Below are 19,925 nucleotides of genomic sequence, written 5' to 3'. Positions count from 1 at the left end.
AACATGTTTAGAAATCTAGTCACATTAGTTTCGTAAATTTTTTATGTTTTTAAATTTAAATAGATTATTTGATATTAAATTTTTAATCTAATATTGTTTTGATCTTAAAATAAGTTGCTAAGACCCGCTTTGCCTCCAACACTATTGTTTTGAGACGCCTTGTCAAAGTTAAAGAGGCATTGTCTAGAATGGTAACCAATGCTAATTGGAGCATATGGAGGCAATCTAATAGTAAAAGGGCAGCTGTCATTAAGGAAAGGATACTACGATACTCTTGGTGGGATCGTGCTAAGTACCTTCTGAAGTTCACTGAGCCTATATTGAGCATGATACGATACACTGACATGGGTAGGCCTTGCTTGGGTGAGGTATGATGGCATTGACTCCATGATTGAAGATATTAGAGCCATCATAAATGAGAAAGAGCAAGATCCTAATGAAAAGTTCATCAAGGAGCTACAAATAATCATGGTCGAGAGATGGAACAAAATGACTACCCCTTTCCATCTACTTGCCTTTGCATTGACCCCCAGGTTCTATAGCCAAGTTGTCCTCAATGAGAGTACCACTAGAGTTGCCCCATACAGAGATCCTGAAGCTGCTCAAGGGTACAAGGAAGCTCTCCGAAGACTCTTTCCTAAACACCTACGACCTACAATGAGGTATGAATTTATGAGTTTCGCAAGCACCAATGATTGTGGTCTTGATGCTCTTGAAGACAAGAATAATGTTGATGCTCATTAATGGTGGTATCTCCATGGACAAATGTACCAAAACTTCTAGCCCGTTGCCATCAAAATTTTATCACAGGTAAGTTCTTTAATCTTAAGAATCTAATTTCTAATTTCTTATTCATAAATATTCAAAATCTTCACTCTATAATTTCAAATTGATAAATCTTTATAGATTGCTAGTTCGTTATCATCTGAGAGGAATTGGAACACATAATCCTTCATCCACTCAATAAAACGCAGCCGACTAAACTCCAAGAAGGCTGATAACTTGGTCTTTATGCATTCAAATTGGAGGCTCACAACTCATAAAGAGAATACCTACAAAAAAGGGGAGGCAAAACAATGGGATGTTGCACTAGAGTCTACAGAGTTGGAAGCCCACTTTGATGCACTTGCAATTGATAATGGTGAACATGATGATGAGATACATAGTGATGTTGAAGCTGATTCTGAGGCTGCAGCAGAGACTACTGATGCTAGGGGCACTAATTGTGCTTTTAATCTGCAACTTCCTAATGATGATGAATTCTTTGATGATTTTTTATCACGACTACTAGTGATTATTGATCAGTAATGTTGACATTGCTGTTTTTGAACTGAAACATTGATATAATGGTGTACTTTGACATTTTTTCATGCTATTCGAACTAAATTGTGAATACATATGGTGGTGTATGTTGCTAAATTGCTTTAATATTAGTATAGTGGTGTATAAACTTATTTGTTGCAGCATATGTTTACATGTATGTAATTTATTTATTTTAAATGTATAAATGAACCCAAACCCAGCCCAAATAATTATCAAGCGAATGTCGAACCCGCATACGAACCGAAATCCGAACCAGCAACTTAGCCATTTTGTGTAGATCCTCTTTCATACGATTTTTCTACAGACTGCTGTGGTATTGTTCTTTTTTTTTAATAATTTTAAATTATTTCTAAAGGTCTGACAGGCCTAGTAAGGAACCCACTTTGATACCATGTTGATTTTCAATCTACTGCAAATGTACTAAGCACTGCTATTTATTTGGTATGTCTGTTCCAAATGGCAGTGACCTCTTATTTATAATGAGAGGAGGATAAGAAGAGACGTGTCCCTTCACGGAACATGTTTATTCATTAATTTGATAATTAATATAATAACAAATATAATCATAGTTATATATATAATTATTATATTAATTTCTCTCACATAATAAACTTATAGCTCATGTGTAATTATACCTCATATATAATTATCTATGTTCCCCGAGGACGCATACCCGGCCTAAAACCCCCCGTTTCGGGGACAGGGACGTCCCGAGGACAGGGGGACGGGTATGGGACGTCCCCCAGCCGTCCCCAAATTCTCTTTTTTTGCAGGGGACTTCCTCGAAACTTGGGGACGTGGGGGGGACAAAAGGGGGACGGCCGGTACGGAAAGGGGACGTCTAGCCGTCCCCCAACCGTACTGGGTACGGCCGGCTGTTCCCCTTTTTTGCAAGCTCAAAACATTAAAAAAACATTTGTTGTGTCTTTTTTGGTCGGCTAGTGGGCCCCACTCCTCCAAAAACCCTAAAATGTATATAACTCAACACGTTTAAATTGTTTTAACCATTCTTTGGTTTTCATTTTATGTTGCAGCCGGCTAAAGTTTTCATTTTGCAAGTAGAGGAGGTAATAGTTTTGCTTCCAAGAGCTTGACCAAGGGTTTGATCTTCTATTTTGTCCACCAAGTAAGTATAAAACTCTTTGTGCTTTCATCTATCATTTTTTTAATAAATTTGTAGCTTGCAAAGTCTGATTTTTTTTTATTTTTTCATTGTTTCAGCTCATATATCTATTCAATTGCATATTTAAACACAATGAGCAGCAGTGGGAGTACAAGTAGTAGTAGTGAAGAAGAAAATGTAGAGGTTGATGTCGTTAGTAGTGACACTAGGCAAAAACCCAATCCTAAAACTGATTTGTTTAAATGCCCTTCCGACATTATGAAGAATTTTGCAAAAGGTCCTTTCAATAGGAAAAGACCTCTTCTCCAATACGTCACACCTAGGCCAAAAGATAAAAAGAATTCGCGAGGGACTAGGGTGTGGGATTGTCATGTTTGTCTTGATGATTTTAGGGGCAGCTATACAAGAGTGAAGTCACATTTTTTAGGTGTTACATGCCAAGGAGTCAAAGCTTGTCCTAACCTAACCGATGAACAAAAATTAGAATGTCAAAGATTGCACTTAGAGGCTGAAATGGAGGGGCAAAATTTGACAGTGACATCACCATCCATTCCCTCACAATCATCTAGGCATATTTCATCCGCCATTGGTACTAGTGGCAGCCCTAGTGGGTCTAGAGGGAAGAGAAAGATAAGTAGTAGTGAGAAGGGCTCGGTGGAAAGTATGTTTAATGCACAGGCAAAGGAGAAGTGTGAGGCATCCATTGGTAGATTCTTTGTTGCTAATGGTATCCCATATAATGCAGTCCGTTCCGCTTATTATAAACAAATGGTGAAAGATATTATGAGCATGAATTCCTCATTTGTGCCTCCCGGTGAGCATAAGCTACAAACCACTATCCTAGATGAAGAGTACTCAAAGGTTGCTTTATTATTTGAGGATATGAGACGCACTTGGGTTAGGACAAGCTGCTCTATTGTGATGGATGGGTGGACCGATGTTAGACATCGGCCACTCATCAATATCATTGTCACATCCCCTACTGGCTCTTATTTTTTGAGAGCCATAGATTGCTCAAGAAAGAAGAAGGATGCAGATTTTCAGTTCACCATTTTGCGAGATGCCATAGAGGAGATTGGGCCCTCTAATGTTGTACATGTTATCACAGATTCTGCACCTGTGTGCAAATCAGCAGGTTTGACGATAGAGGGTGCTTATAGGCACATATTTTGGACCCCTTGTTGTGTTCATTCCTTGAACAATGCATTGAAGGACATAGGGAAGATTGAATGGGTGAAGCAAGCGGTGCTAGAAGCTAGAGAAGTGCAAATGTTTATTTGCAACCACCACACTTCACTTGCTCTATTCAGGTCCTTCTCTAAGAAGGAGTTCCTCAAACCAGCCGAGACAAGGTATGTCAATTATAATTATAGTTTATTTTTAGTTTGTTTTAACTTTAAGTTATTTTAAAAAATTATTTATAAGTTTACTTACATGTGATGTTTTTTGTTTTAAATTTTAATCATTAATGTTTAAGTTTAAATTTTTAATTTTTAATTGTTGCTATAGGTATTGCACATATTTCCTCTTGATGGAGAGGATGATTGAGGTGTATGAGGCCCTTCAATTGATGGTGGTGAATCCAGAGTGGGGACGATGGTCTCATTCTAAGTCCACTGAAGGAAAAGCGGTGAGGCAAAGGATCCTTGATGAGAGTTGGTGGTCCACAATGAAGTAAGTTGTTGGTTTTTAAATTTACTATTAGTCTTTTGCTTGCTGATTTTCCTACTAATAATCTTAAAATTCTTAAAATTCTAATTCTGATTTTTTTTTTTGTTGGCATTTTGATCTTGCAAATACATTTGCTCTGTCATAGCACCCATTGTTGATGTCATTAGATATGCTGATACTGATGCTCCTAGTTTAAGAGAGATATGAGACTATTGACAGCATGTTGGGTAAGATGAAGAGAATTGTTGCGGCAAAGGATCCTACATTGGGCTTTTATGAGGAGCATATTAGGCCTATTGTGACGCGGAAGTGGAACATAATGAATACCCTGCTTCATATGGCAGCATTTGCTCTAAATCCCAAATGGTATGCACAGTTGGGTGGAAGGGGCCTCCCATGTGATGATCCTGAGGTTTTGGATGGCTTCACAAAAGCAATTGATAAGATGTATTCAGCTCAAGATGCCTCTACTCTTCGTGCACAGTTCCTTGACTTCACCAACCTTCGTGGCCCAAACTTGGGTAAGCCACAAGCAAGGTTGGATAGAGTTGTTTTGACACAGAGGGATCTTATTGGATGGTGGACTTGGCATAGGAGAGATACACCTGAGTTAAAGATACTTGCCGGTCGCCTCCTTTCACAGGTTGCTAGTTCTTCAACTGCAGAGAGGAATTGGTCCACATATTCATATATCCACTCTATCAAGAGGAATAGACTTACCTCTAAAAGAGCGGAGAAGCTAGTGACAATGCATCATGCTCTTCGACTTGCCGATCGCCAGACTCCAGAGTATAGGCAGACACCAGCTTTGCGATGGGATGTTGAGCCTGAGGATGTGGCCCAGATAGATGAGGATGACATAGCACTAGAACTGGTTGGGGTTCCATTAGATGAGACTACGCTTCCTGTGGAGGATGACAGTGAGGAGGATTCTGATTTTGATGCCATGGATTAGTAGAGGCAGAATAGGAGCAGCAGTCTGCTTCATTTTCTATGTTTTGCTTTTTATGTTGAACATGAACATGATTATGATACATTGATTATATGATACTTATTACTTTATGGCAGTCTATAGCTTTGGGCATATTTTGATTTTGATTTTCAGATTTATGATTTATCATGCTTATCATTATGAGTCTTATAATATTGACAATGGTTAATAACTTAATGTTCATTGTTCAGTGTTCTCTGATATTGTATTGATATGCATTTTGAGAATTGGATACTAAAATACTAAATAGTAAAATACTAAAATCGGATATTATTTCATAGATGGCATTCAAATGTTGTATGTTATGGTTCTATAATGTTTAAATGACATGCTTTGTGCTTAGTTTCATATGAATGACATGTATATTTACAAATTTCAATGTATATACTATATTTTAAAATTTTCCTATATATATAGCCGTCCCCAAAATCACCAAAAAAATTTGCCGTCTCGAAAACCCGTCCCGCCGTCCCTGTACCAAAAACTTGGGGGAACATAGATAATTATATATAGCCATAGTTTTATCTGACTGAAGCTACCAAATATCAACACCATCATTGAAGTTTTTTTGAATTCATTGATGTGTGATTCCCTCTGTCCTGCTTGTTTCAACTAAGTTGATTCTCTGTAATAGACCTCTATGTCCTTTAGGTCAAAACGTGTAATCAGCCTATTAACAAACTCTTTGAATATGATTGAACCATGGCATAATCTTAGGAAACAAGTCCATGATGCCACCAATCATATGCTACTCCCTCCTTCTAGGTGCATGGTAGAAAACAAAATCACTTTTTCTTCTTCCATGGGTTTGAGTGTCAAAGAGCTGTCCAACTTATGAACCTATGATCTAGCTCATAATTCTTCGGTTCCATTGCAAGTTGGAATTGTAATTTTGTTCAAGGCATCCTTGTAGACCACCGGTTGGAATTCTTACCTATCTTGCCATTTAGGCCTCCTATCTTGCCCTTCCACACAATTACCAGGTTTGTCCTTAGGTTGGTTTATGAAATGATTTAATTTGTCAGCTACCTTACATCAGCTGGAAGCTACATGTATTCATCTCGAGCCTCCATGATATCATTTGTGATGTGAATCACTTCTACCTCAACTTTAGGAACTGGTTCTCTTTCAACTAAACGAGGTAAGAAAGTGGGATGCAAAGCTTAATTAGACCTTGTTTCTGTTGTTCTCACAATGTTATAGGCTGCTTTATCTTGGTTCTAATGCCCTGGTTCACTTTTGCTATATCGGCAACTTGACCTTCCTGAGCTTGAATGTCCAACTCTCAATTGTCCCATTGTCATGATCATAGCACCTTGGAATTGTTGCATTATTTCTTCTTGTTATCGAGCAAAACCTGTCAGGAAATCATTTAAGTTGATTAATTAATTCCCTTTGTTGGCTGCCATCTCTTCTTTCTCCAATCCCAACTTTAACTGGATTTATTTCAGCATCATCTTGTTGTCTTAACCTACTTCTTGTGTTATATCTGTGTAGTTCAAACCCTCTGAGATATATAGAAGTACTTTACAGTGGCATGCATTGGGTTAGGCACCAAAAAGCAACCTTAACTTTGACTTGCAATGGAAAATTTCTGGCATGCATTCACAAAGCAGTCTTGCAAAGGATGGCAGGGTTTATGGCTCTGATACCACTGAAATATTCTTGCTAGTAATCCTCACAAGAAGGTAAGTGTTTGCATATATACTTAAAGCCAAAATGAACATTGAACAATAAATAAAACATTTCAGCTTCATCAAATTGAGATCTTATAGATGCTAGGTTATTGGAGATATAAAACTTAAGAAGATGTTTTAACTTACCAATATACTGCAGATTGAAGATGGAGGTTACAATGATAGAATAGAGGCTAGGAAAAGCTTCAATCGCCACTCATAATTCTGAACATCATTTTATTCCTGAAACCACCAGCAGCACCAACCATCTGCAACCTTGGCAAGTGTGAATCAAGATTCTGAATAAATAGCAATTGTCTTAACCCTTACCAGGGAATCAGCCCTACAGATCGTGGCATTGAAATGTACTGACCTAAGAACTCTTCCATGAAATCACCACCTGTAGCTGTCATCATTCTCTATAACCTTATGCACCAATCATACTAATAGATGAGAACAGTTTGAGTTGGCGTCCAAGCTTGGCAATTCAAGGGTTTCGTCTAGGAAAGAATTCACACTTCTTGCAGAAAACAATAATAAAAACAAAAACCCAATCATAAAAAACTTGCCAACCCCTTAATCGCTCCTTAAAAAGAATCCAAACCCAAAAAGTTGTGTACACCTCCAAAGGCCTAGATTTTAGGCGAACTGATTTGGAAAATAAGATTTGCTTTAAAAAGATTAAATCTCTTTATGGACAATTATCACAAGTTATATTGGCAACTTCAAATGGCCCCATCAATGACTGAAACGTAGGACCTCACTCAAGTGAATTCAGACACCCAACATCCCCTTTTATTTTAATAATTGCCAAGTCTGGGAGAAGACTTAGCAAAGTTTATTAATCAATTGAAGTGTTACTCAAGAGAGAACATTACACTTGGATAAGTGGGATGTGGATGTGGAAAAATTAATTATGAAACATAGAGATGTGTAGTTCCTTTCCCAACAGGATTCTTTTTGGAACCTCTTCTTGTTGTTTGTAGGATGTTCTTGGTTGAGTCCAGGGCTTTGGTCTTTGTTCTCTTAGCTTTGTACTCTTTTCTTTGATTAAAATAAATTTCTACCCTCTTTTTTCAAAACAAAAAATATCTGCAAGTTAAAACTCTATCAAAATCGAAGATTTTGGTAAATAAAAACCTTAGCAAATAGAAGATTGTTGCATGGTTAGAAAATTGAAGACAGAGAAAATCTTTGGCCAAATTGAAGATTCTAATGAATTAAAAAATCTAGTAAATGAAAGATTTGGTGAACTAAAATTCTTAGTGTTACCCGGAGATGTGTCCCCGGCCCAAAATCCCCTGTCCCTAAACCAAAACTGTTTCTAGGACTTGGGGCTGGCTTGGGGATATCCCCACCCTGTCCCTTTTTAAAAAAAATTGATTGGAAACGTCCCAGAAACTCGGGGAATTTTGGAACCTTTTTGGGACACCAGTATGTCCCGAGGACAGTTGCAGATGCCTCAATGACACCTTGGAAGTTCCTGAGATGGATGCGCATCCCCAATGAGATAGGCGACATCAGCACTTGAAAAACACATTTTTCTTGTCTAAAATTTTTTTTTTTAAATTTTAAATTGGGCCCCTCCTTCCAAGTTCACCTTAACATGCTTATTACTATTTACTTGTTAATTCCTACTATTTAGTGTCCTTTGATTAGCATTTGGCAACATTACATTAAGATTCGTGAAGTTAAGAATGTTGTTATAGTCATATAGTCATGCTACATGCTCAAAATCATATAGCAGACTGTTTGCGAGGTATTGGGGAACTCTGAAAAGTGCATTACAAACCTCTAACATGCATCTTTATGTCATTTTGTGGCAATACATCAGTGCTGGGTTGATTTGGGACCTTCTATGGAAGATTTGGTGAATATTGGAGGTTGCACCAAGGTACTATCTTACTATAACAAACCCATATCACTATTGGAATTGTATACCATACCTATTCATATTAAGATCAATACACTTACAATGAGTTGGGGGTGGAGTTTCAGAATTAAATGGTAAGAGTGCTTTTTAGTTAGGAGGGTGGTGTATCATGCTTGTTGCTATTGAAAATGAATTCCAAATTATGTTGTTGGGTGTATTTCAATTTTTTATGTTATTATTTAAATATTACATGTATATTGACAATAATTCCAAATTATGAATGCATATTGAGCGTTGAGTTTGATTATTGAAACGTTGTATGTCAAGGTTCTATGATGTTTGAGTTGCATCCTTTATCTATGTTTTCATATGAATGTAATCTATATATGCAAACTTCCCTATATATTTTAAGTTTTCCTATATTTATATAGTCATCCCCTTGCCAACTCCAGACTTAGCAAAAAAAAAATTGTTGTCCCGAAAACTCATCCCCCTTTCCTGTCTTCCCCAAACAGGAAACTTGGAGTGACACTAAAAATTCTATCAAATTGATTGCTGTAGCGCTACTTAAATAAGAATGACCTTAGAGAATTGATGACCTCCTAGAAAAACTTTGGCGAAGTGAACACCAACAAAATTGAAGATTTTGACAAGTTAAAACTACACTAAATTAAGATTTGGCTTAGCTACAACTCTCAAGCAAATTAAAGATTGTTTTATGTCTTAATTAAAACAATTTAAGAGAAATGGTAATAGTGTAGTGCAATATGGAGTTGTTATTATTGTCATCAAGGTTTAAACCCCACTGACACATAATTGCTATATGTTTAAATAAGGTTGAGATTCCATTTATAATCTGAGAAATAGAGATAGGTCAAAAGCATTTATTTATTTTTATGAGAGTAGAAAGAGAAATACTCACACGGTTTTATCCAGAAGATTTTTAACAATTTTAATGGACTGTGAAAATTGATACCAATGAGTGATTACTCCTTCTTTACACAAAATAACTTAAAGAGAATTAAAGCCTTAATAGAAACACTTTTGCCAAGTGAAGGCTCCTGCAAAATTGAAGATTCTGATGAATTCCGCAAATTGAGATTACGGTGAATCAAAGCTTTAGCAGATTGAAGATTTAAGCGTATTTAATTTACAAGTTCTTACGGTAATTGAAGAGTTAACAGAAATAGGGATTTACCAGGAACAGACTGGTATCCAGGTGGATAATAGCCTTCAGATCCGGGAGCGCCTGGTGGCGGTACCGGCTGCGGAATTCCCATAACAGGCTGTTGAGGGTACGGCGGTGCAGTTGCCTGAAATGTTCCATAGTGCGGTTGACCTCCCACCATCCTCTCAGTCTCGTCAGAACTAGATCCCTTCATGTTTATAGTCGGATTAGAACCCGGAACGTCAACAGTCGACCAATGCTGACTAATGCTATCCTCCCGCTCAAGCTCTACAAATTGGCAATGATTGCAATCGTTTTGGTTTGGGGTTTCTTCACATCTGCCGGCTTAAATGGCCTTCAAACCAAGATCTTTTATTTTAATTTTTTATGATTCTGTATTTTACTTATTTTAATATCGCTCTTCGCCAGAGTAACATGCAGCAGATTTGTCGCTCGATCTGACCAGTAAAAAGAATAAGATTCAAAGCAGTCTGACGCAACTACGTTTCTGAAGTCATGTTTTTCTGTAAAAAGCATAAAGTGAAAAAGGGCAGGGAAAAATTAAGAGCTAAAAGGATAATTTTCATAAAGTAGAAGTTTAGAAAGTTACCTTTTATATTGTTTTTCTCCTACTTTCTTTTATATTGTTTTTCTTTATTGGCACTCTACGTTGAGTCGACAACGCGGTCAATCCGTGTACTTCAGCTCACAAAAATTAATTTATGTAATAAGTAAGTAGGGGAGTGAGCTGGGTAAGCTGGGCAGATATTTAGTTTCTAATTTTATTTTTTAAATATGTGGGAGGTATCGTGCATTAGAGTTGGTGATTACCAGCTCATATTTTAGGTATTTGTGTGATCTTTCTAATGGACAAGATCAGCTATCTAAAAGATGTTTTGGGCTGTGACTTCAAACTTCCAAGCATAGGGAACTATCCACAACTTCAAGTCAAATCTATAATCTATGTGAGCTATGATTGATTGGTTTTTAATGGCGTCTAAGAGGCTAAAGATCAAGAAGAACCCTTAAATTATATTTACACTCTTTCAATGTGGAACCTCTTATTATTAATTTTGACTAGAAAGTTGAGCATCTGTTTAATGTTATCCTCAAATAATTGGTGCATGTTGTCGACCTTCCAATTATTTGCATTGGGTGTGGATAGCTGCATAAGTTGTGCATTCCATGATGAAGTGATTTATGTTTATGTCACCCTAGTACAAAATATGCAAGCTATTTCAAAGTATCTTCCACCTGCCAATCTCACATCCAAGATGGTGAGATCTCATGCTCAATTTGGACACTAATTTAACTTGACTTTCCCTTTAATAGTTTCCCTTAAATATGGATTTTAGACACGGTCCTAAAATGGGTTTAAAATATTTTAAATTGAGGGAAATTCATTTCTTTAAAATCTTTTAAGAGCGCATCTTGTATTTATTACTTGTCGCAGTTTTAACCTTAATGGATGGTGTAAACCAATGAAATGCCATCACCTTCACCAATAATGTATAATCAATTGAACTAAGTTGTTTTAAATGTGTCTATTAAAAATATATAATTAGAAAATCACTTCATACAAAATGCAAATTACTTTTTTAAACAATATTATAGAAAATTTTGTTTTAAAAAGGTTTGATAATTATCATATGTTTTCTATAAAAATATTTGTGTGATATTTCTCATTTTTATGCGATGGTATGGTTGGGATATATAGTAGATTATTAGTGGTAGTTGGCAAGATTTCCTAGCTAGTGTCAAAGGACATCTAATGTAATGGTGAAGTCAATATTGTAGTCTTCTAAAAGATGTTGAGTTCAAATTTTTTCCAATATAAAAATATAAAAAATAAAAATAAAATAATTTATTGGCTAGTATAGTTAATGTATCAATCCCCTTACTTGTTAGCCCTCAATGTGTTTGTGTTGAACTAAATATTTTACTCGACAATAACTTCATCTTTTAGGGGTAGGAGAGGTGAGAGGGTGTAATATTCCTTTTTAGTGAAACAATTTTCACTTGTGATGTTATTGTAGATATCATCTACCATAGTTCCATGAGCAGTCTTGATGAGGAGTCCAACTCAAATGTAAGAGGAGAGATGGTGCTCCCACAGTTGATATGGCCAAGTCCCACAATAGCATAAAATCTTGACACATTCACACATCTCTTCACCGCATGATAGTCCCAAAGATTCATGCATGCCCATCGCTTCACCACACATTAGCATGACCTATATTTTGCCTAGCCTCAAGAAATAACTTTCTAAGAGCTCTCACCCACATGTCACACATGTCGACTTCAATCACATTGGTAACTACATCCATGGGACCAATATCCTTTACAAAATGGTAGTATTTTTTCATTTGTTTGGGCACTTCAAGATATTTCATTTTCTAAAAGATGTCCTTTCCCTTTTTAGTCTACAAGACCTTGGTAGAGCACCACTTTTCTACTAACATTGAATTTACAAAGGACTTTTCAGTCATATTTGTGAGACTTGGCCATGGGAATTTTCCCATAAAGTTCAAAAGCCCCATTAAAAAAAAAAATTGGAGATTTCCATCAGAGCTTCCTTGAGGAGGATTTTTTTAGAGCCTATTGTTTGTTGTTCTCAAACAACACTTAAAAATAGTTGTTGTATCATTCTTCAATCTTAGCTTTGTATTCAATTGATCAATAGAGAAGATGTATTGGATTATGCTTAGCTTTTTTTTACTTTGTGTTTTATTCTAATTTTGTGAATAATCTTAAGCTCTATGTCTTTCTAGGGGGATGTAGCTATTATTTATTATTTTATAGGCTTTTATAATTTTATCATAGATGTGCAAGTCGTTGAACCATGTTGTGTAGTCTTTTGATGTTTGTAATATGAGTTATATTATGTCATTCTAGGGGGCAAAACTCTCTTGAAGAACTTTTTTCAATAAACGTTGGAACAACTTCTTTTGGGCCTTAGTAGGTGCTTCTCACAAAGAGATCAGAATATTTTGCACTATATACATGTTTGTCTAGCTTTTTCATTCTATTATCTCTTCAAAAAAATGAAGAGTTTGTGGTGGTTTGTGCCTAAAGTGGTGGGGTTCATAGTTTTTTGTCACCTTTGATGGAGCTCAAAGAGATTTTGAAAGTCTTGGTGAATTTCCTTAAATTGACTACATCTCTCTCTCTCTCTCTCTCTCTCTCTCTCTCTCTCTCTCTCTCTCTCTCTCTCTCTCTCTCTCTACTCCTGCCACCCCCACCCCCCACCAAAAAAAATAGAATTAGTTTCTAAAACTCTAAAGGTTTGCACAATGCGGTGATTCCTTCATATGTAAAGTTTTTTGACTACCTGTCATGCCCAAACTACGGGGGCAAAACACACACACACACACACTTTTTTTAAGTTAATTAAAATTTATTAAGTAGATAAGTTTGCGATCACAATCAAAGTAAAGGTTCTCTACATTTCATCTCAAATAAGGTTAACATAATAAAAAGAAATTTTAATCAAGTTCAACTAGATCAAGTTCAATTACAATTCTCTTAGATAATTATCAATTGACAATCTAATCGATATTGAAAAGTCACTTAAGAAAAATGATCAACTAGAATTAAAACATAACATATATATAAGCATTATAATGGTAGGGGTCTAAGGAAAATTTGAGACTATGATCAACGTGGAATCTTTGGTTTTCAAGACTAAATTATCTATTGTCATTGCCATTTCTAGCATTATTTCATTTGCTAGTTGTTATGATAAGTTGTTCATTACTTTAAATATTTTATTTGATCTCCTACACATCTTTTACGTTATTGCTTACAATATTATATTTTTACCACTAATATAATAATTACTTCCTCTAGAAATCCTATGTTGATGTTAAGTAAATAGTTACAACATTTAGTTAAATTAATGTTATGCAAATAACAACATATAATTAGATTATAAATATATTGACTCCAATATTTAGATAATTATACTACCCTTAATACCACTATGTGTTTTTCTCTCTAGTTTCGTTTAGTATTTATCCTAGGCATGAGTTACATCTAGCCAAATAAAACTAAATGGTATAACATTATGTAAGTCCACTACGTATTAATATTCTAAACAATATTATCCCCCTTTGTATAAATATTTCTCCTTATTTTCCTTTAAGCCCCATTAAAACATTATTGTAATACTTTAGTCTTATTTTCCTTACACTGAAATTAGATCCTAAATCTAACTAATCATTTTCCTATTATAACATATCAACTTATTTTACTAATATATTATTTCATCATAGGCTATATGCTACTCCAACTCCCTAGGTCCTAGCTAGGGAGCTTCCACTTACCAATAACTTTCAGCCCACGAATCTTCTAGCTGCATGTGCAAGACTTCTCCTTGAGGCGTGAGTGGGGAAAGAGGGTTTAATTTATGTTCACTGCCCAAGACATGGACAAGACATTGGGAAAGATTTCCTTTCGTTGAGTCTACTTAAAACTTTCACCCTCCTCATTAATGGTCGCCTTATGCTAAATCTGCTGCCACGTTTTTTTTTTTAACATGACTTAGAGAACAATGAATATATGAGGCATGATAAGACATCCCCAACTACTTTCTTTTTGTGAGTTTGAAAGTTGTGAATGCCAAAGTAAGGAGAAGGTTTGATGTGATCCCAAGGTGATGTCACCATATTGATGTGAGCAAACTTTGGTAAGATACTCTCCATTCGACCTGGGAGCATGGAGTAAGATGTGACCACTTCACATCATTAAATTAATGGTTTTAGATTTATTCTATTCTTTCTAAAGACAAATTCTGACACCTCTTAATATCTTGGCCGCCCTCCTAAGGAAAGTTTATGATATCTTTGTCATTATGAATTGAATTTGGTTATAGGTTTTATTTTATTTTATTGTGATGTGAATATTTTAATTGTCTGTAATTGGAGAAGGGGTTTTTTTGCTTTTGTTCATATATTTTCCAGAGAGTTGTGTGCATCTACAGGCTTATGTTTTTTTTTTCTGAGTCTTCTTTGTGTTGCAACCCTTAAGATTATTTGGGTTATATGGTAAGAAAAGACATTAGTAGCTTGGATATAAAGATTTTTATAAAGTATTGGTTTTTATTTCATTGAGGGTCTATTATTTTATTAGTCTGTAATAGTATCAACTAAATTTTGTGTTTGCCATACAATTTCCAGAATTAAAATGTGCTACTACAGGCCTTTTTACATGCAATTTGAAACTTACTTGATTGGTTTGAGTCTTACTATGGAGTCTTAAAGGGTTGGTGTTCTAATGATTAATAATATTAACTAATCATCTATTATACAACATACTCAACAAAACAACTATTGCAAGATCATCAAAATCTACTTAAACCTCTTATGAGTTCCTGGTTAATAATTTTCATGAACCCCAAATGCTATGCATTTCAATGATACCCACATTACAAGGAACAATCATCTACATATTCATTTAACCATCTATTATAACTGATGGAGCACAAATTGAATAACATAGTGACTAAACTAATCTTAAGGCAATTGAGAAAATAAGGAGATCATAATGATGATGTTCTACTCATTTGAAGGGAGTATCTAACACACAAAGTTCTTGCAAATTTACTTCCAACACAATCAATCATGAACTAAATCATATCAAACTCAAAGGAGATACCATACATTTTCAAATTGAAAACTTGCATAATTGAACATCCTCATTTCATCTTATCTTTGATATACATTCATATGACGAAATAAAATACAAAAACTCCAAGAGAAGCAAAAATTACTCAATCACTTATTTTATTAACAACCTGATTCAAGGGCTCAGCGGGAAAGAATCAGGAAGAAAACCTGACTTCGTTGCCAATCCAACAAAGTTTGAAATACAACTTACATAGGATTTCAATCCTAAATTACAACAATTTTAATTGGATTTTCTTCATGACCCTCATCAAGGGATTCATAACAATTTCTGCATCATATATCTAGTACCATGGAGGAACAAATATCTGATCGGGTGACAACCAAGCATGACCAAGAGACAATCAAACATGCATAATCATACATGGTTTACACAATAGGATTCACAATGAATTAAAACTAGGGAAAGGTGGATTCTTCCAACTAGGAGAAGTCAAGCACAACACCAAACAGATGCCCAATCGAGGCTATATACCAAGAACTTCCGTTCTTCCATTTCAACATACCATAATCATACAAGGTTTGTGCTGACAGGTAGGGGCCCATAACACCCTACCCTTTCTCCCTCTTCTCATCCTAAGAAGAGACTCTACACTGGTTGGAGTCCGACTAAATAAACCTTTCCCAAAATTGGTCACTTCTGCCCTCTCCAAGGGTGAGTAATACCAAAACACCCATGCAAGAAAATCTCAAAATTTCAAACGTAAACATGAAAGGAAATCATCCAAAATAACATGGTTTTCAAATCTTCCCAACATACCCACAAACATACCGACATTCAAATAGCAACAAGGTAGCATAAGCATGAAACAAGAATGAAAACTGAACAAGGGAGATGACAAACCCTACCTTCACAAAGAGGTAATGGCAATGAATAAGTTTGAGTAGAGCTTCCCTTTCCTTGCTTCAATCTTCAAGAACTCCTCTCTAAATGTAGAGATTGGGTAACAACCTCCACAAGTCCAAGAAGGGCCTCTAAATAAGCCTCAAACTCAACCACCCAAGGGATCAATAACTTCTCCCACCCACTTGCAATTCTAGAAACTCCTAACTCTACCCTCACTATGGTTAGACACTAAAAGGAGGTGGGGTGAGGCATCTCATGGAACCATGGTCAATTTTCGCACAAAGGTAAAATGGGACTTTTTGAGTGGCCTCAAAAGTCAATAAAAGGGGCTTAGGGGTTGGAAAAGACCCCTAACCCATACCCATACCCTTTGGGTATAATAATATCAAGTTTTAAGCCTTAGGAAAGAGGTTTAGAGCCAAATAAAATCTAGGAATAAAATAGGACCATCTAACTACTCTAACTTTGCAGATTAAACACTAATCTGGATTAAGTGATGACTAACATCGATTAAGAACCCAATTAGCAAACTGACACCAACTAAACCAACTTGGGTCCAAAGGTTAAACAACTAACTCTAAACAGCACACTGAAGCACATAAACATTTTACGAGTGTTAAGCGACACTGAAAGAACATAATTACGAACATTAACATTCACTGAACAAAAAAGATACATACATATATCTCACAAGACAATACATGAATTACAAACAATAAGGTCTCCAAAATTAGCACAAGGAGATCAGTTATGTTCCTCTGTAGGGTTTCTCGGCTAAATATCTGCACACTCATTGCACACATCAGTAGTCCCGAAAATCACATGTACATATGTATATATATACGTATCAGGAAATCACATAAATTAAAACATCCATCTATAACAAAAATCAGGGTTCATCTCATCCTATTCAATTCTTAACCATTTAAAATATCTTAAACCAAAATGTTAATCCTACCTTTTACTTAATTCATCGACATATATATACATAAAACATTAAATGACGGACATCAAATATCTGAAAATAACATCACACAACATGAAATAATATGATATGTTCCAAGCATCAGATAATGTCTTGACATCTCGAATCGTGAGTATCAAAAAGATAAAGTAATAACCAAGGCTACGAAGGGTCGGGGCGAGGCCTCACACTACCCGTTATTTAGGTGAAAGCCTATAAGGGACCAATAGTTTTTCTAGCACACCCAATACCGCCAAACTTCAAAGCTAATGATTTGGTACAATACTCAACATTTCAGCCTTAGGAAGACATGTTTTGGGCACCTAATGACTCTGTAATGAAAGGATTTTTAATGTCTCTTGACAAGAACTTGGTCCTCGATCTTAGAGAGGCATTATGCCTCCATTTGAATCATAATCTAGAGATACTTCATTTTTCTTGTTGCTTTAGTATAGAAGGGTACTTCACCCACCACATCTTTCCCTCTCCTTTCAACAGGAGTGGAAATATTTTGCCTCCTTATTAGAAATACCAAGTTGTAGATGCTCCCAAGTTTTCTTTATCTCAACCATCTATGATTGATTTTGAGCAATTTCTTATCACTGACCTCCTTAATCTTACCCCCCTACAAAACCTTGTTAAAAGGCTATTTATGTTTACCATTAGTAGTAAGGAGATTTTTTAGTTTCCCTCACATGCCACCCTTTACTCAACATCAAAATGAAAGAGCCTTGGAAAATACTAATGTCAAACACATAATGTTGAATTTCTAGCAATAGTTGTGAGAATACTGAGGAAGAGTGGGAACATTGCCAAAAGTAGGAGCAACTTCTATACGAGGACATAATCCAATAGAAACAACAAGTAGAGTTCTAAAGGAGACAACAAGAATAGTTTTTTGTAATGTGAGATATTAGAGCCAAAGAGGAAGAAGAAGTTCTTGGTGAATCAAAGATCAAGCATCAAGGGGAAACACAATATGATATTGAGAAAGTTATATTTTATTAAACCTCTTTGTAGACAAAAAATGTAGAAGATTATCCAATCCTCTCATGTAAAGATCTCTCATCTTTTTTTGATGTTGAAAAGTTGGGAGGAATATCTCAATGGTGCCCTTTCATGTGATGATGAGAAGATCAACACACATTAGGTGGATCCTTGACTTGAATTGAGTTGCATCCTAGAGAGAATCATGGAGAAAATTGATGATGAAGACAAATTCTTAAATGAGTTTGATGCAATATACTCATCCATTGATTTCAAGTTGACAACTCTTGAATCCAATATTTATGAGGAATAACATTTGGAAATAACCTCTACACCAATAGAAGAGTTGTCAATATTAACCCCACTTGCCAACAAAAATTCTTGGTAGTTGAGCCATCAAGAGGGAATCCCATCATAAACCTGTCTCAAAGTTACAAGGGCCCTAGCCATGCTTGCTTCTAATCATGAAGGTGAACATCAACGAAGGAAAATTAACCTTGTACAATAATATTGTACCCAATGGTGGGAGAGATGCATTGTTCCCTAGATTTGGAGGGCATAATGAAAGTCTACAATATGCATGTCATTCCTCCTCTCTTGGGCTAATAATACACAAGCACAAAGAGTGTAAAAGTATGGCTAGGAAGGGAATCTTTTTAAATAATATAGTTAATGGTTTTATTTTTAATATTTTTATTAACTGGTTAGTATATAGGCATACTACTTTAGACTACCTTTTTTTTTCAAGAAGTGTTGTTACACATGATGCATTCTCCTTAAGGGAATACATGTTGTAGTTTCTAGTTTTACCCCAAGTGAATGCTTGCACATTTTGTTGTGTCTCTTTTCTCTCAAACCAAGTATTTTATGTATTAGTTCTCTCTTTATGACTTGGTGCCCAATTGATAGGGTTCTAGTATGTGAAGCTAGATTGTTTCACAACAAATTGGGATCCCTTGTGAGTTGTTAATTCTATTTAAATCATCTACCATTGTAGTGCCCACCTATGGCTTGTTTTTCCATTATATTTACCAAACTCTTTTATGCCTATTTCATGGATGTGTTAGTTTCAAAGATATTATTTCATAACTTGGACTAGAGATATATCAATGATGATTATTTAGTTGATTATATTTCATGTGTTGTTTAATGATTATGGTTACTGGTGCATTAATGATGCTTTAATGATTTGTAGTTAATAAATGTGATTCCTTTCATAGCAATTTCATATGATTTTTTAATGATGATTACTTCATATTTGTAATGATGCATTATTTTATCTGAGAATTTGATGTTTGACTTATAATTATTATGGTACTTACCCATACTTGCATGTGTCTGTTTTATCTTTCTGTTTGTTGTCTTTGATGTGGTTAAGGGAGGGAGTTGTAGTCACCTACTAGTCGGGATATACACGATGTTCCACTCCTTGTCATTACTTTTTTAGTTTAGATATATTTATATACATGTACATGCTCGTCTTTTATGTAGAATGTAGGTACTGGGCATCGACTTCCCTGAATTGCTAGGATGAGTGTGCCCTATCACAATAACTCAATGGTAAGAATGGGGAGATAATGTTCAGGTCCAATCCCAACTATAGCCTAAATACTTCTCT

At 35.6% G+C, this 19,925-nt stretch overlaps 2 protein-coding genes across 2 annotated transcripts in view; one reads left to right on the top strand and one right to left on the bottom strand.

Annotated features, from left to right (window-relative positions):
* Positions 1–10,148, bottom strand: part of LOC149553088 (uncharacterized) — a 74,032-nt gene extending 63,884 nt beyond the window's left edge. Inside the window, exon 1 of the mRNA XM_089788603.1 lies at positions 9,856–10,148. Within this exon, the coding sequence (XP_089644729.1) occupies positions 9,856–10,039 (184 nt within the window). The 5' untranslated portion in view covers positions 10,040–10,148. The remainder of the gene's footprint in view (positions 1–9,855) is intronic.
* Positions 2,358–5,179, top strand: LOC149553089 (uncharacterized). The gene is made up of 2 exons (XM_089788602.1): positions 2,358–2,449; positions 2,545–5,179. Exon 2 carries the CDS (start codon positions 4,338–4,340, stop codon positions 5,070–5,072), a length of 735 nt encoding a protein of 244 aa, XP_089644728.1. The 5' UTR covers positions 2,358–2,449; positions 2,545–4,337; the 3' UTR covers positions 5,073–5,179.
* Positions 10,149–19,925: the final 9,777 nt, after the last annotated feature.

This window comes from Cupressus sempervirens, chromosome 6, assembly GCF_028749045.1.
Source record: "Cupressus sempervirens isolate cs-2001-9-10 chromosome 6, ASM2874904v1, whole genome shotgun sequence".
Lineage (NCBI taxonomy): Eukaryota > Viridiplantae > Streptophyta > Pinopsida > Cupressales > Cupressaceae > Cupressus > Cupressus sempervirens.
This window is presented reverse-complemented; position numbering and strand designations above follow the sequence as displayed.